Source organism: Aethalodelphis obliquidens, unplaced genomic scaffold (genome assembly GCF_003676395.1).
Source record: "Aethalodelphis obliquidens isolate GAN/ISIS:26980383/991018 unplaced genomic scaffold, ASM367639v1 scaffold47, whole genome shotgun sequence".
Classification (NCBI taxonomy): domain Eukaryota; kingdom Metazoa; phylum Chordata; class Mammalia; order Artiodactyla; family Delphinidae; genus Aethalodelphis; species Aethalodelphis obliquidens.
In genome coordinates, this window is record NW_020837991.1 from 4,245,321 (window position 1) to 4,267,038 (window position 21,718).

At 36.8% G+C, this 21,718-nt stretch overlaps 1 protein-coding gene across 1 annotated transcript in view; it reads left to right on the plus strand.

Annotated features, from left to right (window-relative positions):
- MAP3K2 (mitogen-activated protein kinase kinase kinase 2) overlaps positions 1–21,391 on the plus strand; it is a 93,576-nt gene extending 72,185 nt beyond the window's left edge. Inside the window, exons 9-17 of the mRNA XM_027082548.1 lie at positions 301–380; positions 1,664–1,731; positions 1,908–2,000; positions 2,709–2,915; positions 4,348–4,496; positions 4,878–5,009; positions 9,855–9,984; positions 14,462–14,639; positions 17,951–21,391. Of these exons, the coding sequence (XP_026938349.1) occupies positions 301–380; positions 1,664–1,731; positions 1,908–2,000; positions 2,709–2,915; positions 4,348–4,496; positions 4,878–5,009; positions 9,855–9,984; positions 14,462–14,639; positions 17,951–18,176 (1,263 nt within the window). The 3' untranslated portion in view covers positions 18,177–21,391. The remainder of the gene's footprint in view (positions 1–300; positions 381–1,663; positions 1,732–1,907; positions 2,001–2,708; positions 2,916–4,347; positions 4,497–4,877; positions 5,010–9,854; positions 9,985–14,461; positions 14,640–17,950) is intronic.
- The last annotated feature ends 327 nt before the right edge of the window (positions 21,392–21,718 follow it).

A 21,718-nucleotide genomic window follows, 5' to 3' on the forward strand; every position in this document is an offset into this window, starting at 1 on the left:
AGTTAGGAAATTTTGAAGTTGTAGCCTACCTACAAGGACAACTACTTTTAAAACATTTAAAAATGAATAACTCTGGGGATGACTGCTGTTGGATATGGATTTTCTTTTTTGGGTACTGAAAGTGTTCTGAGATTATGGTGAGGGTTATACATTCTCAGTATTAACCACTGAACTGCACTGTATGCTTTAAGTGGGTGAATTTTATGATACATGAATTATATCTCAATAAAGCTGTTTTTAAAAAACAGTAACTTCTGGTTATATCATGCAGACTCAAGGTGGACCCATTTATTTTTCTAGATGCTGGACCCATTATCTTTAAGCAGCCCTGAAAATTCTGGCTCAGGAAGTTGTCCATCACTTGATAGCCCTCTGGATGGGTAATGTTGATTGTAGTTTTTGTTTTTTAATATATGTGGGTAAATATGCATATATATAACATGTCGAAGTATCAACTCTTCTGTGTTACATTCAGAGGAATGTAGTTGATACTCATCTATACTTACGGCAAATTGATTTTTTCAGTTTGGACAAATTTCTTAACTTCATGGGCTCAGTATCTTTTTTAGTTAAAATGATATCTGATTATAATATTCTGAGTTTCTTGCTAAATTGTGTTTGAAACTAAAGGCAAACTTAGAATTTATGTACGTTTACTTTTAAACCTGTGTTGGTGAAACTGCTGTCAAATTTTTCGTAATAGGTTTTGTTTTGGAGATTCTTGAGTTGTTGCACCTGTTCAGGATTACGTTCATTCTGGCACCAAATTATAAATAACATATATTCTTGGTAGTTATGTCCCAGTATTTTGGTCAATTAAAGTTTAAGTACTTTTGTGAGACAGCTGTTCAGGAATATAAGCTGGGACAAGTTGCATCTGTGAATTTTTGGTTACAAGCGCTCCCTCTCTCTTGGTCTCAGTCGGACAGTGTTCACCTGTAGCATGCAAAGTCAATATCTTTATTAAGATCATGACCTATTTAATCTCTGGAATTGCTCTATGAAAGCAAATTTGGAAAATATGACTAATATTGTATGGAACTTTACATTTAATTTTTTGTTACCCATATACATGAAACCTTTGTGCCCATGTCTATCTCAAGATAGATATTTAAAACATTTAAGAAATTCAGGGAAATTGTGTTGTGAAAGCTATATATTGAGTACTTAATATTTGAAAGGCAGTGTCCTGAGGTAGATAAGTATAAAATTGATGAGTTAGACATTATTATCTCCTTGTTATAAATGCAGAAATAGTCTCAGAAAGGTGATTTGCCAAGGTTGCAATAGCTAGTTTAAGTGGCAGAGCTAGGATTGAAACACAGGTGTTTCCATGCATCTGTAATTCCAAAATATATCATTCTTACCACTGTACTCTGTGGGTTAATTTTAAAAGCCAGGCTTTTTGCAGTGCATGTACCAAATAAGTGTTTGAAAAGAAGTTCCCCCTTTCTCAGTTAATGTTTCAGAGAGAGCATATATATGTGTATATATATGTATGTGTGTGTGTATATATGTATGTATACATAAAATATATGTTGTTTTATATATGTATGTATGTATATATACACATACATACAGATAGATATTGGTATTGCATAAAGATTTTTTTTAATGCCTTAAATATTTTGTCTTAAAATAACAAGACTTTTTCTACTTTTAGAGAGAGCTATCCAAAATCACGAATGCCTAGGGCCCAGAGCTACCCAGATAATCATCAGGAATTTTCAGGTTAGACTGTTCACATTCTAAATGTTTAAATGTTATGTCATTGAATAATCTTTTGGCTGGGAGGGCAAGGGAACTTTTTAAAATAATCAAATAAAAATGAGTAAATGTGTTTTTCATCATTGGAAATATTTGACTTTTGTATAACTTGTATACAACTTTCTTGTGTGTCTTAATAGACTATGATAACCCTATCTTTGAGAAATTTGGAAAAGGAGGAACATATCCAAGAAGGTATCATGTTTCATATCATCATCAAGACTATAATGATGGTAAGTTTATTAGATCAAAGAACACAACAGTTTGTTAAAAATCTCAGAAACAATAAAAAAAACTTGTTCCTATATCACTTAGTTTTCTGCTTAAAACTTTTTTTAAAGATATTGGATCATAATTAAAACTACAATAACAGCTTTATGCCAACTTACCTCATAATACTTATCTTTCCCTTAGAAAAAAGAAAGGAGTAGTTAAAAATGGTATTAGTTAGAAAATTATTCCTTGATGTTGAAATGCATACTTGCATTGTCGTCTTAAGGAAAAAAAATTGCTGCCTATAAACTTTGCAATTTTTATTTTGTATTTTAAATCATTATTGGAAATAAGAATAAATATATTTTTTCTCCTTTTTATACAAAACTGAGGGAGTTCTATGCTTTTATGAATGTGTGTGTGTTAACATAAGAGGTTATTTGAATTTATATTCAGATTCTGTTTCTTTTTTCCCCACTTTTCTTTTCTGCTTTCACTTTTCTTTGTATTTTTATTTTTTACTTCATGATTCAGTGTTAACAAAGATATTTCTTTGCACTCTTAAAAAATACTATTCTTTTTAAGTTTAAAACATATAATCATATAATTGCTGTTTTAGTTTCTTAGCCTAGTCACAGAACAAATTTCTCTTATGTTACAAATTTTAAATACTTTTAATTATAATATATTAATAAAAGTTGCAAGGTAATTCTATTTTCACTCTGTAGGTCGTAAAACTTTTCCAAGAGCTAGAAGGACCCAGGGGACCAGCTTCCGGTCTCCTGTGAGTTTCAGTCCTACAGACCACTCCTTAAGCACTAGTAGTGGAAGCAGTATCTTTACCCCAGAGTATGATGAGAGTCGAATAAGAAGAAGGGGAAGTGACATAGACAATCCTACTTTGACTGTAATGGACATCAGCCCACCCAGCCGCTGTGAGTAATAGAAATTGGCATAGTGAAATGTGTAGCAGAGCCTTTGCAGAATTTTATAGTATTAAAAAAGAATAAATACCAAGCCAGTCTTCACAGGGAGACCAGAATCTCAAAAGAGGTAAAAATGGTATTTCTAAAGGTGGTTGTAATGTCAGGTATAAGCATGGTATTACTGCTATTACTTTAAATGATTCTGTCCTTTGCTTTTATTAGGAAAATTGTTACCAATTAGTCATTCATTCATTCATTCCACATATCCTTATTGAGTGCTTAGCTCTGAGATTTCAAATATGGCCTCTAAGATGTTATCTAATAGGGATAATGATGTGCATAGGAATTCACCAGTTAAGGAGGTGACATGTGCAAGAGGCCATGATACTTTCTGAAAATGGCGAATAGTTCATCTTTGGCTGAAGTAGAGGGTATCTTACTTGAAACAGTGGAAGTAGAATTAGAATGGTAACTAAGGCCGGATTGTAAAGTATTTGAACTTTATCATGTAAGCAATGTATAAAAGATTCATGCTCAAAGATATTTATTGCAACAATATTTTTATACTCTGAATTCCTCTCTTTTGTGCTAGTGTTGTCATATTTTACTTTCACATCTGCGACTCGCACTACATTGCTGCTATTTTTGCCTTAGACAACTATATTTTAAAGTGATTAAAAATAGGAGAAGAATGTCTTTTAAATATACCTCCAGTTTATTTCTGTAGATCTTTATGTAGATCCAAGATTCTGTCAGGTATCAAATTCCTTTTGCCCGAAGAATTGTTTTTAACCTTTTCTTGTAGTACGAGTCTACTGGTAATAAATTCTTTCAGCTTTTGTTTGTTTGAAAAACTCATATTTCTCCTTTATTTTTGAAAGATATATTTTTCTGAGTATAGAGTTCTGGGCAATTTTTTTTTTCTTCCAGCACTTTAAAGTTATTTCTCCATTGTCTTCTGGCTTGTATACTTTCTGAGGAGAAGTCTGCTGTATTTCTTATCTTTATTCCTCTGTATATAGTGTGCTTTTTCCCCCACTGGCTGCTTTCAAGATTTCCTCTTGTTAGAATGAGAGCGATGGTCTTTCCAGCTTTCTACATCGTAGGCAGTTGAAAAACTAATTACAGATATTACTGCAATAAAGATTAGAAGTAGTGCATCTTACATAATCAGTGGCATCTTAAATTGAGTGAAAGATGCTAATATGTTTATAATCAGGTGAAAAAAAATCTCATTGGAAAAAATTAGTCATAGGGATCTGAACCTTGTTTGGGTTTAGAATTCTTACAGTTTTCAAAGATGATGATCATTATGAATTTGGATGAACATGATTTTCCCTTAATATCCAAGCATATTCAATTAAGGATATCAATAATGCAGTAGTCCTTAACCATTGTGTACCATTGGGCTATTCCATTTTAAGAAAATGTTCTTTTTTAGCACCTCGTGCTCCAACCAACTGGAGATTGGGCAAGCTGCTTGGCCAGGGAGCCTTTGGCAGGGTCTACCTCTGTTATGATGTTGATACAGGAAGAGAATTGGCTGTTAAGCAAGTTCAGTTTGACCCAGATAGCCCTGAGACCAGCAAGGTAAGAATCACTGCATAAGCTACTTTGTCACATTATAAGAAGCATTTTTACTAAAATAAGTATAACACATAATAGAATTTTTTGTTTTTCCTCAATGCAAATTATTTGCAAAAAAAATAGATAACTAGATATGTTTGTTTACTTTGTACTATGGATTTTTCTCTTTTAGTACTCAGCTATATTCCTAATGTGCTTTAGTGTTGCTTTAGCATACCATCAAGGACTGTTACAAAAGTTATTATTGTTTAGAGACTTTAAAATGTTTATTCCTTGGGAAGTGAAAATTTCAGATTGAAATCACCTTGATGGTCCATGAAGTTAGAATTTTTTTGCTTTTACTAGCAATGCTGTAAAGACTTAACAGTGAGTTCTGTCTTTCAGGAAGTAAATGCACTTGAGTGTGAAATTCAGTTGTTGAAAAACTTGCTGCATGAGCGAATTGTTCAGTATTATGGCTGTTTGAGGGATCCCCAAGAAAAAACACTTTCCATATTTATGGAATATATGCCAGGGGTAAGTTAGTACATCCTTTGAAAATAGAGATATTCTGTTTAAAGTCTTAGTTGAAAATAAAGAAAAACAACGAAACTTTGATTATAAAATGTTAAGGACATTTTGGAAGAGTTTTAAATGAGAACTGGGTAATATAATTTTATTTTCTGTCTTCTTCATCTATCTTTGTATTTTTTAACTTGTTTTTTAAAAATACTAAAGTATACTAAAATAGGTTACAGACATCATAGCAGTCTACACTCAGATTTCCCTAAATGCCCTAAAAATAACCTGTAATAACTGGTTTATCCAAACCAGGACTCAGTCCAGGACCACACATTACATTTTGCTGCTATGTCTCTTATTCCTCTTTTAATCTAGAACAGTTTTAGGTGACAGATTTGACAAAGAGACCAAACTATTGGTGCTTTGTGACCACCTCGAGGGGTGGGATAGAGAGGGTGGGAGGAAGACGCAAGAGGGAGGAGATATGGGGATATACACATAGGTATAGCTGATTCACTTTGTTATAAAGCAGAAACTAACACACCATTATAAAGCAATTATACTCCAATAAAGACGTTAAGAAAAAAAAAAGAAAGAGACCAAACTAGTTGTTCTGTTGACAGTCTCATCTCATAGATTTCTCCCCTTGCATCCTCATGGTGGTGTTTAGTTTGTTCGTTTATCCCTATATTTCCTGTAAACTCCAAGTTAGATCTAAAATCTAAATTATATTCAAATTCAGCATTTATTCGCATGCATCCTAAATGACGCTGTGCATCCCATTAGGAGACATACAATTTCTGGTTGTTCTACTGGTAGTGATGCTAAGATGGACTGCTTGACTACGGTGATTGACGTCCTGATTCTTCCATTGTAAAGTTTTGTTTTTTCCTGAAGACGAGAAAGTAATCTGGGCTTACAGCAGTGGCACATAGGAATATCCAGTTCCTTTTCAACCATCCACCTAATGTTTTTAACACAGATTGTTAGTCATTGCCTGAGTCAGTAATTTCATTGGGAGGTGAAAAATGTGATTTGCAAAAAACTCTGTCATTCCTTCTTCATTATTTTTAGTATTTGTAGAGTATATTCTAATACTAATGATTTTCAAGATGGTGGTATATTTACTCACTTAAAAATACAGTCATTCTTATAATAGGCAGTATATGTTAGAAAAAGGCTTGATTTATGGGTCTTTAAGGAAATAGCTTATTAGAATTGTATGTAGAATGTACAGGTTGCAGTTTAATCTTATGGATCAATAAAACTGTGGATCAGTATCTCATAGTACAGTTGTCCCTTGGTATCCCCAGGGAATTGGTTCCAGGACTTCCCACGGCTATCAAAATCCAAAGATGCTCAAGTCCTTTATATAATGGTGCAGTATTTTTTGCATATAAGCTACGCATATCCTCCCATATACTTTGTCATCTCTTAATTTCTTATAATAACTAATACACTGTAAATGCTATGTAAATAGTTACAACTACAATGTAAATGCTATGTAAATAGTTGCCAGTGCAGCAAATTCAAGTTTCGCTTTTTGGAACTTTCTGGAATTTTTTTTCCGGCTATTTTCAATCAGCAGTTGGTTGAATCCCCAGATGAGAGGCCTGTGGATACAGGCTGATTGTAATGGTCTTAACACATCCTCGGTCTTACAACAGCAACAGTAAATTTTACTTTGATTTTTATCTTCATGAATAATTGTTTATAGGGACACCACAGTTATTCATCATTGCTATTTTTTATATTCAAAGATTATGTTGGCAGTGTATATTGTTTTTTAAAATTTAGTCTACAGCAGTAATCCAAAAGAAGGAGAAAGCTGTGAACCTTTATTTTAGTGCTATCTGTGATGGAAAAAGTGGAAATATCAATTCCCCCAGTGGAAGTAAATTATGATGGCATTGTCCAAGACAGTATATATTAAAAATTAAAATTGTGAAGCCCATGTAGCAAAGTTGGAGGAAGTACTTAGAGGAAAAGAATATAAAATGCTTTTTAATATTAATGATATTTTAAAAGTATCTGTATTTGGACAAGAACAGAAGAAACTTAGAAAAATGAAAATGTATTATGTTGGGATTGTGATTGACTTTTCTCTTATTCAGATTCCCATTACTGTTTGTGCAACAAATATTTAAATTAAAAATAAGGAAATAACTATGAATAAATGTGAATAGAGACCCAGATTGTTGAAGATAAAATTAATTAAAATGACTCATTGGTTAGAACCAGTTTACATCGCAAATGGAGATATGGGTAATCTTTATATATTTAGCAATTTTAAGACTAAACTAGGACTATTCAGGAAGAGGCGTTAGATCATGTTTCTCATTAGGTTTTGTAAAGGCAGCTGTCTTTTCAAAGTCTAGGTTATCACTCCTTGAATTTGAAAAGCATGTTACTAAATTAATGATAGTTCACTGGCAATCTAAATGAATTATGTGTACGGCAAGCCCATGGCATACATGGGATGGACGTAGATGTTCCTAGACTTTCCTGAATCTCCAAGTTTGTAAATGATACTATATAATTTCTTTCATTAAATTTGGTATAATGGACCCCTTTATGCCCTAGATTCAAGCTTTGCCAAAATTGTCATTCCATTCTTCAGTTTTTCCCAACATAACATTCCATTCCTTAGTCTATCTAGAACTACTTTTACACCGGAACCATAACTTTCTTTTATTTCCAATACCTGGCCTAGCAGTTGACTTCTCTCTGTTACTCTTACACACACACACACACACACACACACACACACACACACACACACACGCACACACACACACACACACACACACTGTTTTTATCTGACACAGTGCTTTCCAGCCCATTCCAGTTGTTCACACTGAAGAAGGTAATATTTTCATGTTACACAGCAGTAAACAGACTACACTGATGGAGCTGTTAGCACCATGGAGCACTGGCCCAGCTGCCAGAGGGCCCAGAGGATCTGTAAGTCTGACACTCATTTGCAGCCTACAAGTATCTGGGGGCTTATGGTTTGGAAAGCTCAGTTCTAGCTGTGTTATTTTGTGCATTACTGCAAGTAGAGACATAATAAGTTGACTGAAGAACAAGCCACATTGAGTTATAGGTATGACTGGTTGTCTGGGTTCACTCACTGCCTAAGGCTTTTCACACGTGTTTGCAGGTTGGGGTCAGCAGAATTGCATCTTGCTGTCCCTTCAGGGATTGCTCATGAATAGTGGAAACAGCAAGTGGCTAAACCTGTAAAATCCAAGGATCTATTTTTATACGACAAAGTACACAGTTTACCAAGATTCAAGGAAAGACGGGAACATTTGGTTATGTTACCTCTAAAAGATTTTGTCCCTCAGGAAGCATTTTATTTCCATCTTTTAAAGTCGTGATTATTTATCAAATTTGCACATTGGAATCAGCAGGGAAGCTTTTTCAAAATTCAGGTGCCTATGTCTCACCAGATTGATTCCCTATTCTCAGAGATGGCACCTCATCCTGCCTAAAACATGTAAGAAAATTAGAAGGTCCTTTTTAATTTTCTCGTGTTTTGAACTAAAACGGTGAGTATATAAAAGAAAAACTTTAAAATCTCACGTATGTTCTGATCTTCTAATCATACCCATTCTTTCTCCTGAGAAGTAAATTTGCAGGTATCAGTAAAACTGTGTTTTAAAAACAGAGTAAGAACAAAATAAATAAAATTAAAGTAGGACATATATAGAAGAGCAAGTAGGAAAATCAAAAATGTATTCAGGGCAAAAACAATGCAAGATAAAAGTACTGGAGAATTTTAAAAAATACAGTTGCAAGGAACAGGAGATAGAACCAGCATAGTCATAGCAACAAGGGTATCAGTCAAAGAATAGTTTTAAAGCCTTCCTTCCACAATTCTAGTCAGGGAATATAGTAGAGTTTTATGTTAAATTAATGGCATATAGGGGCTTCCCTGGTGGCGCAGTGGTTGGGAGTCCGCCTGCTGATGCAGGGGACACGGGTTCGTGTCCAGGTCTGGGAGGATCCCGCGTGCCGCGGAGCGGCTGGGCCCGTGGGCCGTGGCCGCTGGGCCTGCGCGTCCGGAGCCTGCGCGTCCGGAGCCTGTGCTCCGCAGCGGGAGAGGCCGCAGCAGTGAGAGGCCCGCGTACCGCAAAAAAAAAAAAAAAAAAAAAAAAAAAATTAATGGCATATAATGTCCTTCCTGAGAATTCCTGTGCTGTCCAATTAAAGCCTCCCAGTCATGAACTAGGATTCTCCAGATTAAAATGTCTAGTTTTAAGATAAATAAGTCATGGGAATGTAATATACAGCATAAGGAATATAGTCAATAATACTGTAATAACTTTGTACAGAGATAGATGGTTACCAGACTCATCGTGGTGATCATTTTGTAATGCATTTAAATGTCGAATCACTGTGTTATACACCTGAAACTAACATGACATTGTATGTCAACTAAACTTCAATTAAAAATAAATAAAATAGGACTTCCCTGGTGGCGCAGTGGTTGAGAGTCCGCTTGCCGATGCAGGGGACACGGGTTCGTGCCCCGGTCCAGGAAGATCCCACATGCCGCGGAGCAGCTGAGCCCGTGAGCCATGGCCGCTGAGCCTGCGTGTCTGGAGCCTGTGCTCCTCAACAGGAGAGGCCACAACAGTGAGAGGCCCACATACCGCAAAAAAAAAATAATAAAAAAATAAATAAAATATTGTAAAGCAGTTATACTCCAATAAAGATGTTAAAAATAAAGATCACTTTATTCAGTCGATAAGAATAATAAATACCCATATACACATCTTTAAAAGTAAAGATTTACTAGTAGTTTTCATTTCAAACCATACTATAGTTTTCTTTCGTTTTCTTTTATCCTAGGGTTCAATTAAGGACCAACTAAAAGCATATGGAGCGCTTACTGAGAATGTGACTAGGAAATACACCCGTCAGATTCTGGAGGGAGTCCATTATTTGCACAGTAATATGATTGTTCATAGAGATATAAAAGGTAAGTAATGAGGTATTTTTTAAGTACACAGTTCTTTTAACGAAACATGTGCTGTGGTTAAGAAAGTCAACATTTAATACATGTACCTTTAAAGTACCATGGGAAAACAGTTCCCGCCAGTTGTGTTGTTCAGGTCGCCACAAGAGGAAAGCTCCCCTGTTGGGGCTCACAGAATCAGTAAAGTTCAAATGAGCATGAAAATGAGACATGTTTTCACATATAGCGCACAGGCATTCGGACATAGCGGTTAAGAATAGGGGCTCTGAATTTGACCTGATTCAGATTCAGGCTTTATCCATCACCAGATGTGTGACCTTAGACGAGACAATCTCTCTATGCCTCAGTTCCTCATTTTTAAGGAGGGTGGTAATAGTGAACAGCTCACAGGATTCTTACAAGGATTAAATGAGTTAATGCATATAACATGCTTAAAACCGTTCTTGGTACCTAGAAAGCACTCAAAAGTTAGTTACGGTGATGATGTACTTTATGCTGAGATCATATTTAAAGCTGAGGGATGGACCTCATTACCTAAGGGAGAGAATGAGAAGAGAGACCAAGACTGAGCTTTGATAAACTGCAACTCAGTTAAGCTCACTTTTTAAAACTCAAAAGCTCAACTGTTTTCATGGATCAGTTACATAAGGTAACTGCATGAAGTGAGACAAAATAGTGGTGGAGGTATGTAAGTTTGAGAGTCATAAAACTCTGTACTGCAAAGCACACTGAGAGGCTTCATTCTGTAAAAACCAGGTTGTGACCCGAATATAAAGATCACTTTATTCAATCATTTGACGAGAATAATGAACAAATACACAACACACATTTATAAATAATAAATTGAATTTTTTTTTTCATTGGTCTTTCTAAGGGCTCTTATGAGCTACCAGGAATTTACTTCCTTTCTGTGGTATATCACACTCTGAATATGGCCATATTCAGGCTAAAGAGAACATTCCTAACCAGTGTCTGGTCACAGAGTAGGATCTGCTGCACAATGCCTGAGCCAGATCACATGTAAAGAATGGACCTTACTAGTGAGTCTTAGAGGATGACAACATGGCTCATGATCTGAAAGAAATAAGAGCCTGTCTTTCACCTCAGGGTCTACCCAGCTTAGGCAGACCTCAGCTATCAAGTTCAAAACCCTAAAGCTTAAAGAACCACATAAGGTGGTGACCATTTTGTAATGTATGGAAATATTGAATCACAGTGTTGTACACCCTGCAACTAACATAGTGTTGTAGGTCAAGTATACTTCCAATTAAAAAAAAAACACATAGGAAAATGATTTGATTGTGAATTATTCTATTAGGAATAATCTCTATTCAAGCCAGTTTCTCTTTACCCCTGATAATAAGATAAGGTAAAGGAACTGAGGGGAGCTACCCCCCAAGCGGATCCTCCTCTAACCTTGCCAGTAAAATGAGGAGGTTGGAAACAAGCTGATTTAAAAACATTATAGGGGAAATATATTGATAAGAAAAATGTAAGGTATAAAATTGGATAAAGCAGTATGATCTCAGGTTCGTTCTTCTAGGTCATACTTTAATTTTACAATCTCTACATGATTAACAGTGGTTATTTCCAAGTGGCAGAATGAGTGATAGTTGTTTTTCTCCTGCATACTTTTTACTTTTTATGTAATTCCTAAATTTTTATAATGAGCAGTTTTTAAATGGCGAGGGCAAAGGAAAGCTAGTTGATTACTTTTAAGTTTAGACTCATGAGTTCATAATGAAACCTAGGGTAAGAATTAATTGATCATTGTTGCTAGGGAACCAACTCATTATTTCATAATAGGGTTTCTTTATTGGACCTTTCTTTTATGACCTGTACTGAGGACTAAATAGTGGATGAAAGGAAACTTACCTTTATAAAAATATTTTGGCTAACAAATGAAGCAGGAATGATAGAATAGTACCATTTTACAGTGACTAACAGATTAGTAGACATAAGCACTAAACATTAATAGCTGTTAACATCACTTCACACAGACAGTCTATCATTACATACTTCCTATTCATAGACTATATCATTATCTACAAAGCAGTTTTGCCAAAAAAAATTTTTTTTGAACCTGAATCTGATCAAGCCTCTAGATTCAGCTACCAAATTGGAGAATTATAGAATATATAGAACAGATGAACATGTTAAATGACTCCTTGGGATGGACTCAGCAAAATCTAGACAATAAGAAAGCTATAGGCAGACAGCTTAGACTCTTCATAAACTGCAAAGAAAAAAAAAAAAAGGTTGGAGGGAACTTTAGGAAAAGACTTAAAAGATGTATTAATGATTCTCAATGTAAGGACCTTATTTGGATTCTGATTTTTTTAAAGAAAAACAAAAAAAACACTGAATGTACATTTAATAATATTAAAGGCGTTACTGTCCATTCTCTTAGGTGTGATAAGAGTCTTTATCTTTTAAAGATATGGACTGAACTATTGATGGATCGCGATGTCTTTCATTTGATTCAGATAGTGTGAGGGGTTCATATGCGGTTCGGTCTGCTTTTTGTGTATGTTTGAAAACTCTCCTTCATAGCTTACTTTTAACATATCCAAAGTAAGTTTTTAAAAAATTAGATAACTGTATTGGGAACCTGGCTATACATTTTCTCCTCAGCCCTTTGTATGGATGGCCGTTGGTTCAGCATTGGTGATTACTCCCTGGAGATAGCTCTGTCTGTCTGTGACCTGCCTGGGACTGTTCCTTCCCAGCTGGTAACCAGTAAAAACTGGCTTGTTTCTTGTCCTTCCCCAGGTTAAATATTTTAGACACGGTGGCTTTTTTTGACAGAGTCCTTCTTTAAGAATTGGACAGCGGGAGATGTTAAAAAGGCAGTGCTGTCTTAGAGAATCACTGGTACCATGGCGTACTTAGGCTTATGGCATGCAGAGAATGGATCCTTAACCCTCCCCAGAGAGAGGCTTTGCAAAGCCTTAATTGACTAGACTGGGAAATTTGCTGGGAGAACAGAAAGACAGGTACAGAAGTTCATGGTGGGGATGGACAGTCTGCATTCTCTCCAGTCTATAACACATTTTCTCCACTATTCACTCTCCTTCTTAGAGGCCATTAAAAAAAAAAAAAAAGACAAATAGGGAATCTTTTTTAAAAAGTATAAAATATGATTAAGGTTAGGAAGACTTAAAAATAATTGAGGTAAAAATTTAGAAACTAAAATTAGATAAGCTAATTAAATAAGTTGCTCATTTAAAAACAGTTTATAGAAAAAGCTAAAAATGAGAATAGAAATAATTTACATAAGAAGAAACTAGACTTACAATCCCAGAAAAAAGATTGAGTTTAAAGAATGATAAAGGGGGGAAAATAGAGAATAAAAATAAATGAACCTAGCTCCTAGATCTTGGTTTCTGATACCATTCTTCAGTAAAAGGAGAAATGGCTAATTCTAGAAGTGGTTACAGGGGATACACAAGGTGAGCCTGGAGCGTCTTCTAGTACCAGAATGTAAGACGATACTAAGAAACAAACAAACAATCCAGAAATCAAATCAAGCAAGAACACAATGATTGAGGTATGGCAGAGGGACACAGGAGCCAACAGAGAGCGCTCCCCATGGCCAAAGCTGGAACAGCTTGAGCGAAAAGTCATTGGATTATAACCCAAAGTATAAAATTAATATCCATGTGTTCAGACTGATATAAATGGATGGTTGAATAAATAAATGGGAGAGAAGAGACAAATCTCCCATGCAGAATAATTCCCTTATAGGTAACTACCAAGCCTGTAGCATAACTTCTCACTCCTTTACACATAGTGAACTTCTTCCAAAGAGCTAAGTATGGAAAAGGGGAAAGAGTAACTTTACAGGGGAGGACTCTGCAAACACCACCTCAGCCAGGCTATCAAGGTCAGTTTATAATAAATAAAATTAAAAGTTTATTATAGAAGTAAATGAAATTTTAAAACAGAAACCTCAAAGCTTGCTTAGATTAGATTTAAAATACACTGTACAGAAACTGAGAATGAAGAATGAAAAGATTTTGATTATGAAGGTCCCTTAAGAGGTTCCTGAGGAGATGCTAGGTCCTCAGGGAAATAATCTATAGACATGGGCTTCTTACTTTAGGACAAAGAAATTGGGGCCGAGAGCCTGCTACTGCTTTTCTTCATCCTTCTCTGAACTTCACATTCTTAGCCCTTTCCCCCTTTCTCTTCTTTTTGATCCTCGCCTCCCACTTGCACCAGTCCTTGTCAGTGGGAGAAACTTCTTAGGTCTTGAATCACACAGGTGACTCTAAATATTCAGTGTTCATGTAATAAGTTTTTAATGCACACTGACTGTATGACTGGCATTATGCCAGGTACTGCTCGGAAGGTGAAGAGCAGCCTGATTTTGGAGACAGATTGAGGAGTCTGCTAAGTAATTTTCTGCCGTTGTTCTTTTATGTTGTATTCCAAATTGCCAATACAAATAATGAAATGAGGATATTTCTTATTTTAGGCGCAAATATTCTGCGAGATTCAACAGGCAACGTCAAACTAGGAGATTTTGGGGCCAGCAAACGGCTTCAAACCATCTGTCTTTCGGGGACAGGAATGAAGTCTGTCACAGGCACACCATACTGGATGAGCCCTGAAGTGATTAGTGGAGAAGGCTATGGCAGAAAAGCAGATATCTGGTAGGTTTTGATGGGGGATTTGACCGAAAGCACATGCCTTCTTAACATATTTCCACCCAGGATGGAATTTATTGAGGTAAATTTATTTTTTTGTACTTTTGAAATAGGATGTCAGGATTACAAGGATTAATATCATTTTAACTGTGTGTGTTTGAGGCTTAATAAATGACTAAATAAATAGAGCTTTTGAACCTGTCTTCCATTCTTTAGGAAAGGTCTCTTTTTTTTTTTAAACAGAGGACAACTTATTTTTATTATTTATTTTAATTAATTAATGTATTTATTTTTGGCTGCGTTGGATCTTCGTTGCTGTGCGTGGGCTTTCTCTAGCTGTGGCGAGCGGGGGCTACTCTTCATTGTGGTGCACGGGCTTCTCACTCCGGTGGCTTTTCTTGTTGCGAAACACGGGCTCTAGACACATGGGCTTCAGTAGTTGTGGCACACGGGCTCAGTAGTTGTGGTACACGGGCTTAGTTGGTCCACGGCATGTGGGATCTTCCCGGACCAGGGATCGAACCCATGTCCCCTGCATTGGCAGGTGGATTCTTAACCACTGCACCACCAGGGAAGTCCCAGGAAGGATTTCATCTTGAGCAAATTTCAGCATTAGAAAGCTATCTTCATTTTATTTCCCTGAAGAACTTTAAAAGTAATTATCTTTATTATTAGTCTTATAATTCAGTTAACCTTTAATTGCTTAATAATTTTAGGTTAGAACATAAAATGGCCATTTCCTACTTTCCACTGAGAAATTTTTTAAAACATTTATTTAATTTATTTATTTTTGGCTGCGTTGGGTCTTTGCTGCTGAGCACAGGCTCTCTAGTTGCAGCGAGTGGGGGCCACTCTTCGCTGAGGTGCGCAGGCTTCTCATCGTGGTGGCCTCTCCCGCTGCAGAGCATGGGCTCTAGGTGCACAGGCCACAGCAGTTGCAGCATTCCGGCTCAGTAGTTGTGGGTCATGGGCTCCAGAGCACAGGCTCACATCTCTGGCACACGGGGCCAGTTGCTCCGAGGCATGTGGGATCTTCCCAGACCAGGGCTTGAACCCATGTCCCCTGCATGTCAGGTAGATTCCCAACCACTGCACCACCGGGGAAGCCCCGATAAATTTTTTTGATAGATATGCATTTTAGGCACCTAAAGACAAAGAATTTCTAGCGTTTGTATTCTTTGTAAGATAAAGACAGAAAACAATTATATTCAATGTCAGGTTAGAGAATTATATAAAGCAAAAATTATAAAATGAATAACATTCTTTGCCTAACAAATTTGAGAGCTTAAATTTTAGTTTATTTTCATTGATATTTATGTTTAAACTACAGGTTTTTGTTTTTTCGTTTAGCTCAAACACAGGCTGTAGTACTTTATTATTTTTTTTAATTTATTTAATTTTGGCTGTGTTGGGTCTTCATTGCTGCACGCAGGCTCTCTCTAGTTGCGGTGAGTGGGGGCTATTCTTTGTTGTGGTACGCTGGCTTCTGATTGCGGTGGCTTCTCGTTGCAGAGCATGGGCTCTCCGCGCATGGGCTTCAGTAGTTGTGGTGTGCGGGCTCAGAAGTTGTGGCACACGGGCTTAGTTGCTCCGCGGCACGTGGGATCTTCCCGGACCGGGGCTTGAACCAGTGTCCCCTGCATCGGCAGGCAGATTCTTAACCACTGCGCCACCAGGGAAGCCCTGCTTACTTTATTTAACAATGAAATAGTAATAACAGTAATTTAGTTGTAACAAAGCCATCAACAGAGCAATATAAAAACAAAGCCCAAATTGATTATCTCCTTTAAACAGGAAAAACCACCGTTAGTCTAGTGGTTCTCAAACCTATCCACACATTTGAGGAATGGAGGGAAGGAGGAGGATTGGTGCTTAAAAACTAGCTATACCCAAAGCCCATATCTGAACAGTTATATGAGAATCTCTCAAGAGTGGGGCCCAGGCAAAGATTTTTGAAGTATTGTCAGGATTGAGAACTACAAGCCTAAAGTAATAAGCAAAAAAACCATGCCTTCAAAGCAATTCAAAAGAAGAAGTTAAAAAAAAAGAAATATGATAAATTTCTTTCCCCTTATCCTGGGAAAAGGAGGGTAGCCCCTATTCATTTCCTCATTATTTTTTATTCATTTTTGATTGCCCAGAGTTGAGTTTAACAAACATCAAATATTGGAAGTTATAGAAACATTTTACCCAAATCGAAATTCTCAATACTTTACATTTAGAAAGCTCTTTCAAAACAGTACCAGCTTTCAGAAAGAAAAGCACATGTTAAGTTTGCATAGGTGTTTAAACTGTTTGTTAAACTAAGAAGAGTCAATAAAATGCACTAGAAAGTATTTCACTAATAACAGTTGTTATAAAACAATATTCATTTCATGTACCGCAAATTAGCTTTTTGGTGCAACAAGAGGAATATTTGAGTGTTTCCCATCTGTTTCTACAACTGTCAGAATTCATTGAAGTCTAGAATCCAAATATAAATTTTTCTTCAAGACTGCATACATAGAATGCTTCCCCTCTAACTGCCCTCTGCCCCCGACAAATCCCTGTTGGGAGGTCCAGTAATGTCTGCAGGCATATTTATCTTTAAAACAGACTTTCCTCATTTTTCAGGTTTGGGAATGATAACCACATCAAGTATGGATATATTTTTCCTTATTTCTTAAGAATACATAAATTCACTTAAAGATGTCTCCTCAAATTCAGAAAACCCCGTTTCTTCAGCCCTTTCTGTCAGGTCTCCGTGTCAGTCGATCTTAATCGCCTCATTCCTGCCCCGAAGCGTTCTTCTCTCAGGTTGTCTTCATGCGCGCCCTCAGTGTCCGCCCGACGACAGGAGCCGAGGGATTCTCCTCCAGTACCCGTAGGGGGCGCGGGGCCGGGGGCAGGTGTCCCCGCTGTCGGGTGATGGCCGCGCTTCAGGCCGGGCCCGCCGAAGCCACGCGCACCTCTGCGTCTTTTTGGCGCTTTGCGGCGGCCCGGGGACCCCGCGGGGCTGCCCAGGTTGTGGCGGCGGGTTGCGGCGGCGGCAGCGTCTCGGCAACTCGGAAGTGAGTAGAGGGAGCCGCTGCCGAGGCATGTGGAACCGCCCGCCCGGCCCCGACCCCGACCCTGGCCCCTGGCCCCGACCCCAGAGGCTCCGTGCGGGAGGCCGAGCGCTGACCTCAGTTTTTACAGCCTTTTAATGAAACTTCACGTTTGAAACCAAGTCGTATTTAAATGTTTATGGACTTCACGCCTGTTTCTCATTTTGTAGTTAGTTAGCTGACTTCATGATGATGTTGTTTGTGTAAGGTCTTTCTTTTATTTCTTCTTAGGAGCGTGGGCTGTACTGTGGTGGAAATGCTAACGGAAAAGCCTCCTTGGGCAGAATTTGAAGCAATGGCTGCCATCTTTAAAATCGCCACTCAGCCGACGAACCCTAAGCTGCCACCCCATGTCTCAGACCATACTCGAGATTTCCTCAAACGGATCTTTGTAGAGGCCAAACTGAGACCTTCCGCTGATGAACTTTTAAGGCACATGTTTGTGCACTATCACTAGCAGCCAGTAACCTCTCCTGTGCCTCTACCCAGCTCCCATCTATTCATTCACCTTCTCTCTGACTGCACTTTTCTTTTTTATAAAAAAGAGAGATGGGGGAGAAAACAAAGACAAGAGGGAAAGTGTTTCTCTTGATTCTTGGTTAAATTTGATTAATAATAATAGTATCCTGAAGTTTTTATATTTAATCTTTTTTTCCCTTACAAGAACTTGAAACTTTTTTTTTTTAAATTTTTATAATGTACTGATGTGGTTCAGAGACATAAAGCACTTTAGTACATAGTCACTCTTTTTAGTACAAAAAGATCATTTGGAATACCTAAAGATTGTAGAGTCTTTCCCTGTGTCACTGACAGACTGGCAGTGATGGGGAGACATGGAAAACAAGGAGAAGAAAATGATGTATAATTTGTAGTTTTTAGTGATAGTATTTAAAATAGGTTCTTGTTTGTGGGGTTGAGCCCTAAACTTGAGTTTAGGATAGGTACTCAGCTTAAAGAATATAGGTTCCTTCCTGTATCTGTATTCTTTAGATCCTAACCTCTGTCTACCAAGCTTTTTGCTCAGTAGGACTCTTGATAGCAAATATGAATCTCTAGGAGGTTTGTTTGTTAATCCCAACCAGTATAATAAGCAAATACACTATAATAGACCCATGTTACTGGAATCTATAAACCTTGAGGGATAGCTTTCTGCTTAAAAAAAGAAAAGATATCGTTTTATTTTAAAACAGATATGGGAAGTCAATAAGCAAATCCAAATTAAAAGACAAAAGGAGATTGCTCTAATTAAATGTGTGAGCAGTAGAAGAGACCACATTTGCCGGTCCACAGAAATAATGAAAAGAAGAACTAAGTGTTGTTTAGTGTATTTTAAACTGTGTTCTTTACCCGAGCGGGAAAGTCCCAAAAATCAAGGGGAAGGAGAAATAATCAAAATCATGTATACTGTATCTTCCTGTTTCTAGCTCCTGATTCCCCATAGATAACATTGTTTAGGAACTAAGAGTTTAACCTGCAGTATCCATGTGTTAAAAGCTAGTGTCATGATATGAAACCCTTGTTCTTGTTCTTTGGATCACAGACTACTAAAGCACCTCAAAAAACAGTTAGCATGTAAAACAGTGGTTTTCACAGCTGGGGTGAGGATAGTTTTGCTTGGCATTTGGCAATGACTGGAAACATTTTTGGTTGTCACAACCAGGAGGATGCTAGAGGCATCTAGTGGTTAGAGGCCAGGGATGCTGCTAAACAAACTAAAGTATACAAGAACAGCACGTCCAGCCCCCCAACAAAGAATTATCCTGCCCCAAATGTTAAAAGTGCCGAAGTTGAGAAACCCTGATGTACATACCAGCCCCAGTTATAAATGAAAATGGCCATTTACAAAGCAGGTTCCTTGCAAAAAGTAAGTTTCAGAGAGTGATGTAATGCATAATGAGGGTTTTACAAGAGAAGATACCACTACTTCAAGTCGAGGGTGAAAGGTCTCAACAAACAGCCAGTCACAATCCTTTCCCTTCCAGCTGCATATTGCACCCAAATCAGTAACTTCCATTTTAGACACAAAATGAACTTAAACACGGAGCCTGTTGAACTCAGTCATCTGTGTGTATTCTTTCCTCAAACGTCAATTCATAATTGTGGGAAAAGAAAGGCATATTAAAACAAAGTATTAGCTACTTTATAGGAAGGTTAAAAACTGCCAGATATTTCTAATATAAGAGCAACGACATTAAGCCGAACGAGACAGCTGGGAAACTCCCACTATCTCTAATGGACTTGTGCTACTGAAAAACATGAATGATATCGGTAATTTGGCCACTTGCAATTTTTTTCAACGTATTAAAGCAAATGCTAAGTACCTTATTTTTAAAGGTCTAGAAAATAGTATTCTTGGAGGCCCTAACTGTGATGCCTTTCATGGGATTCATAAGGGACTCAGGTATTTTGTTTTCTGCTAAAAGGTATGCTCGTTTAGGAACTCTTTTAAAATACTTTGTTTCTGAAGTTAAGTAGATCTTGTTTTACTGTATCAAGGTCCTATCTGGCATTCCCTGTAGGAATATTTGAAATTCCATTAGCTAGTCTGAGAAGAAGTCGAAGCACAAATATAGTTGTTAAAGCTTCTCACATACCCTTATAATGAAAGGAAGCAGCTTGCAAGGAAGAACATGAATTACTGGCCTCCTCCCCCTGGGAAACCAACTGCCAAATCTTGTGCTATAAACATAGTCCCCAAGGATGTGGATCTATTATAATTTCTTTATCTTTTATGAGTGAAGGCATCTCTTCTACTTGAGCAGGATCATGGTATCTGGACCAGTGGGCTTTTCCTTTGTTTCTTTGTATTGTGTGGTTGTGATTTCCTTTTGGCTCATTTTTGGTCTGTCAGGGTAATCAGCAGTGCAGAATATGAGACAGGTGTTCTTTAAAGAGAAATCTTGGGAGACTGTGAAACCCAAAGCAAAATTGTTTGCTTTATTTTCAGTCTCTTTTTCTTTTTGAAATGCTACAGAAAATAAAATCACCTGAAAAGAAACTACTACTTTAACACTGCTGCACAAGACCTTTGTTTTATAAGAAAAATATTACTAGCTATGGAAAAGTATTGTTCTTTATGTAAAGACTTAAGAGTAGACTAATAGTTTACAGAGTTATATAAAAATGTGATGTGAATTTATTTCAGACAAGTTGTAAAGGTACCAAAAACCACAGTAGAAGTTAATATATGTAAAAACTACTAGAACAAAAAAGCTTAAAGTGGGGTGAGGTATGAAAGACCAAAATTAAATTTAAAAAAGAAAATTTTCAAAGGAACCACCTCTATCAGGGGCAGTTAAAATAACACTCCAATTTTTTCTTTCTAATAATTGTATGGATCAACAAATGAAATTTGAACTTTTTAAGATGACTCTAAATGTATTTTGTTTTTTAAATGCACAACTGATTCTTCTATACTGTAATGTTTCTTTGCTGAGGCTGGAAAATGACCAGACTGCTAACTTTGTGCCTTTAAAATGCATTCTGCTTTGATAGTGGCAGACTTTTTGGTGCTGGAGAAGATTCACTAGCAGTCTTATATGTGCTTTTCAGGAAATATCTTTCTACTTAGGCCTTGAGAGATTCAAAATGGCATGATTTAGGCTTGGACCAAATATAAGATCTTTTACATTGCAAACGAAGTGTATTGAATAAAAGGGTTGAGAAATATCATAATGACTAATGGAAGTTTTGATGATAATTCTTTAAAATGTATTTAAAAATATACAGACTTTGAAATTTTCAGTATGACTATCTTTAATTTTCCTCATTTACAAAACATGTTTCTAACCTGAAGAATGGTTAAAGACTACTGCCTTAGAAAGTTTTCAAAGGCACAGTCAACCTTACATAACTTATATAAGAGATGGAAATGTTAATGCACAGGCTGAACTATAAAAGAAAAATTAAAACTTATTTCGTAGTAAATTGAATTGGCTTTCACTTGAAGGAGTCTTTATCTTATTCCCAGTAGAAGCTACATTAAAAAGAGGAAACGAT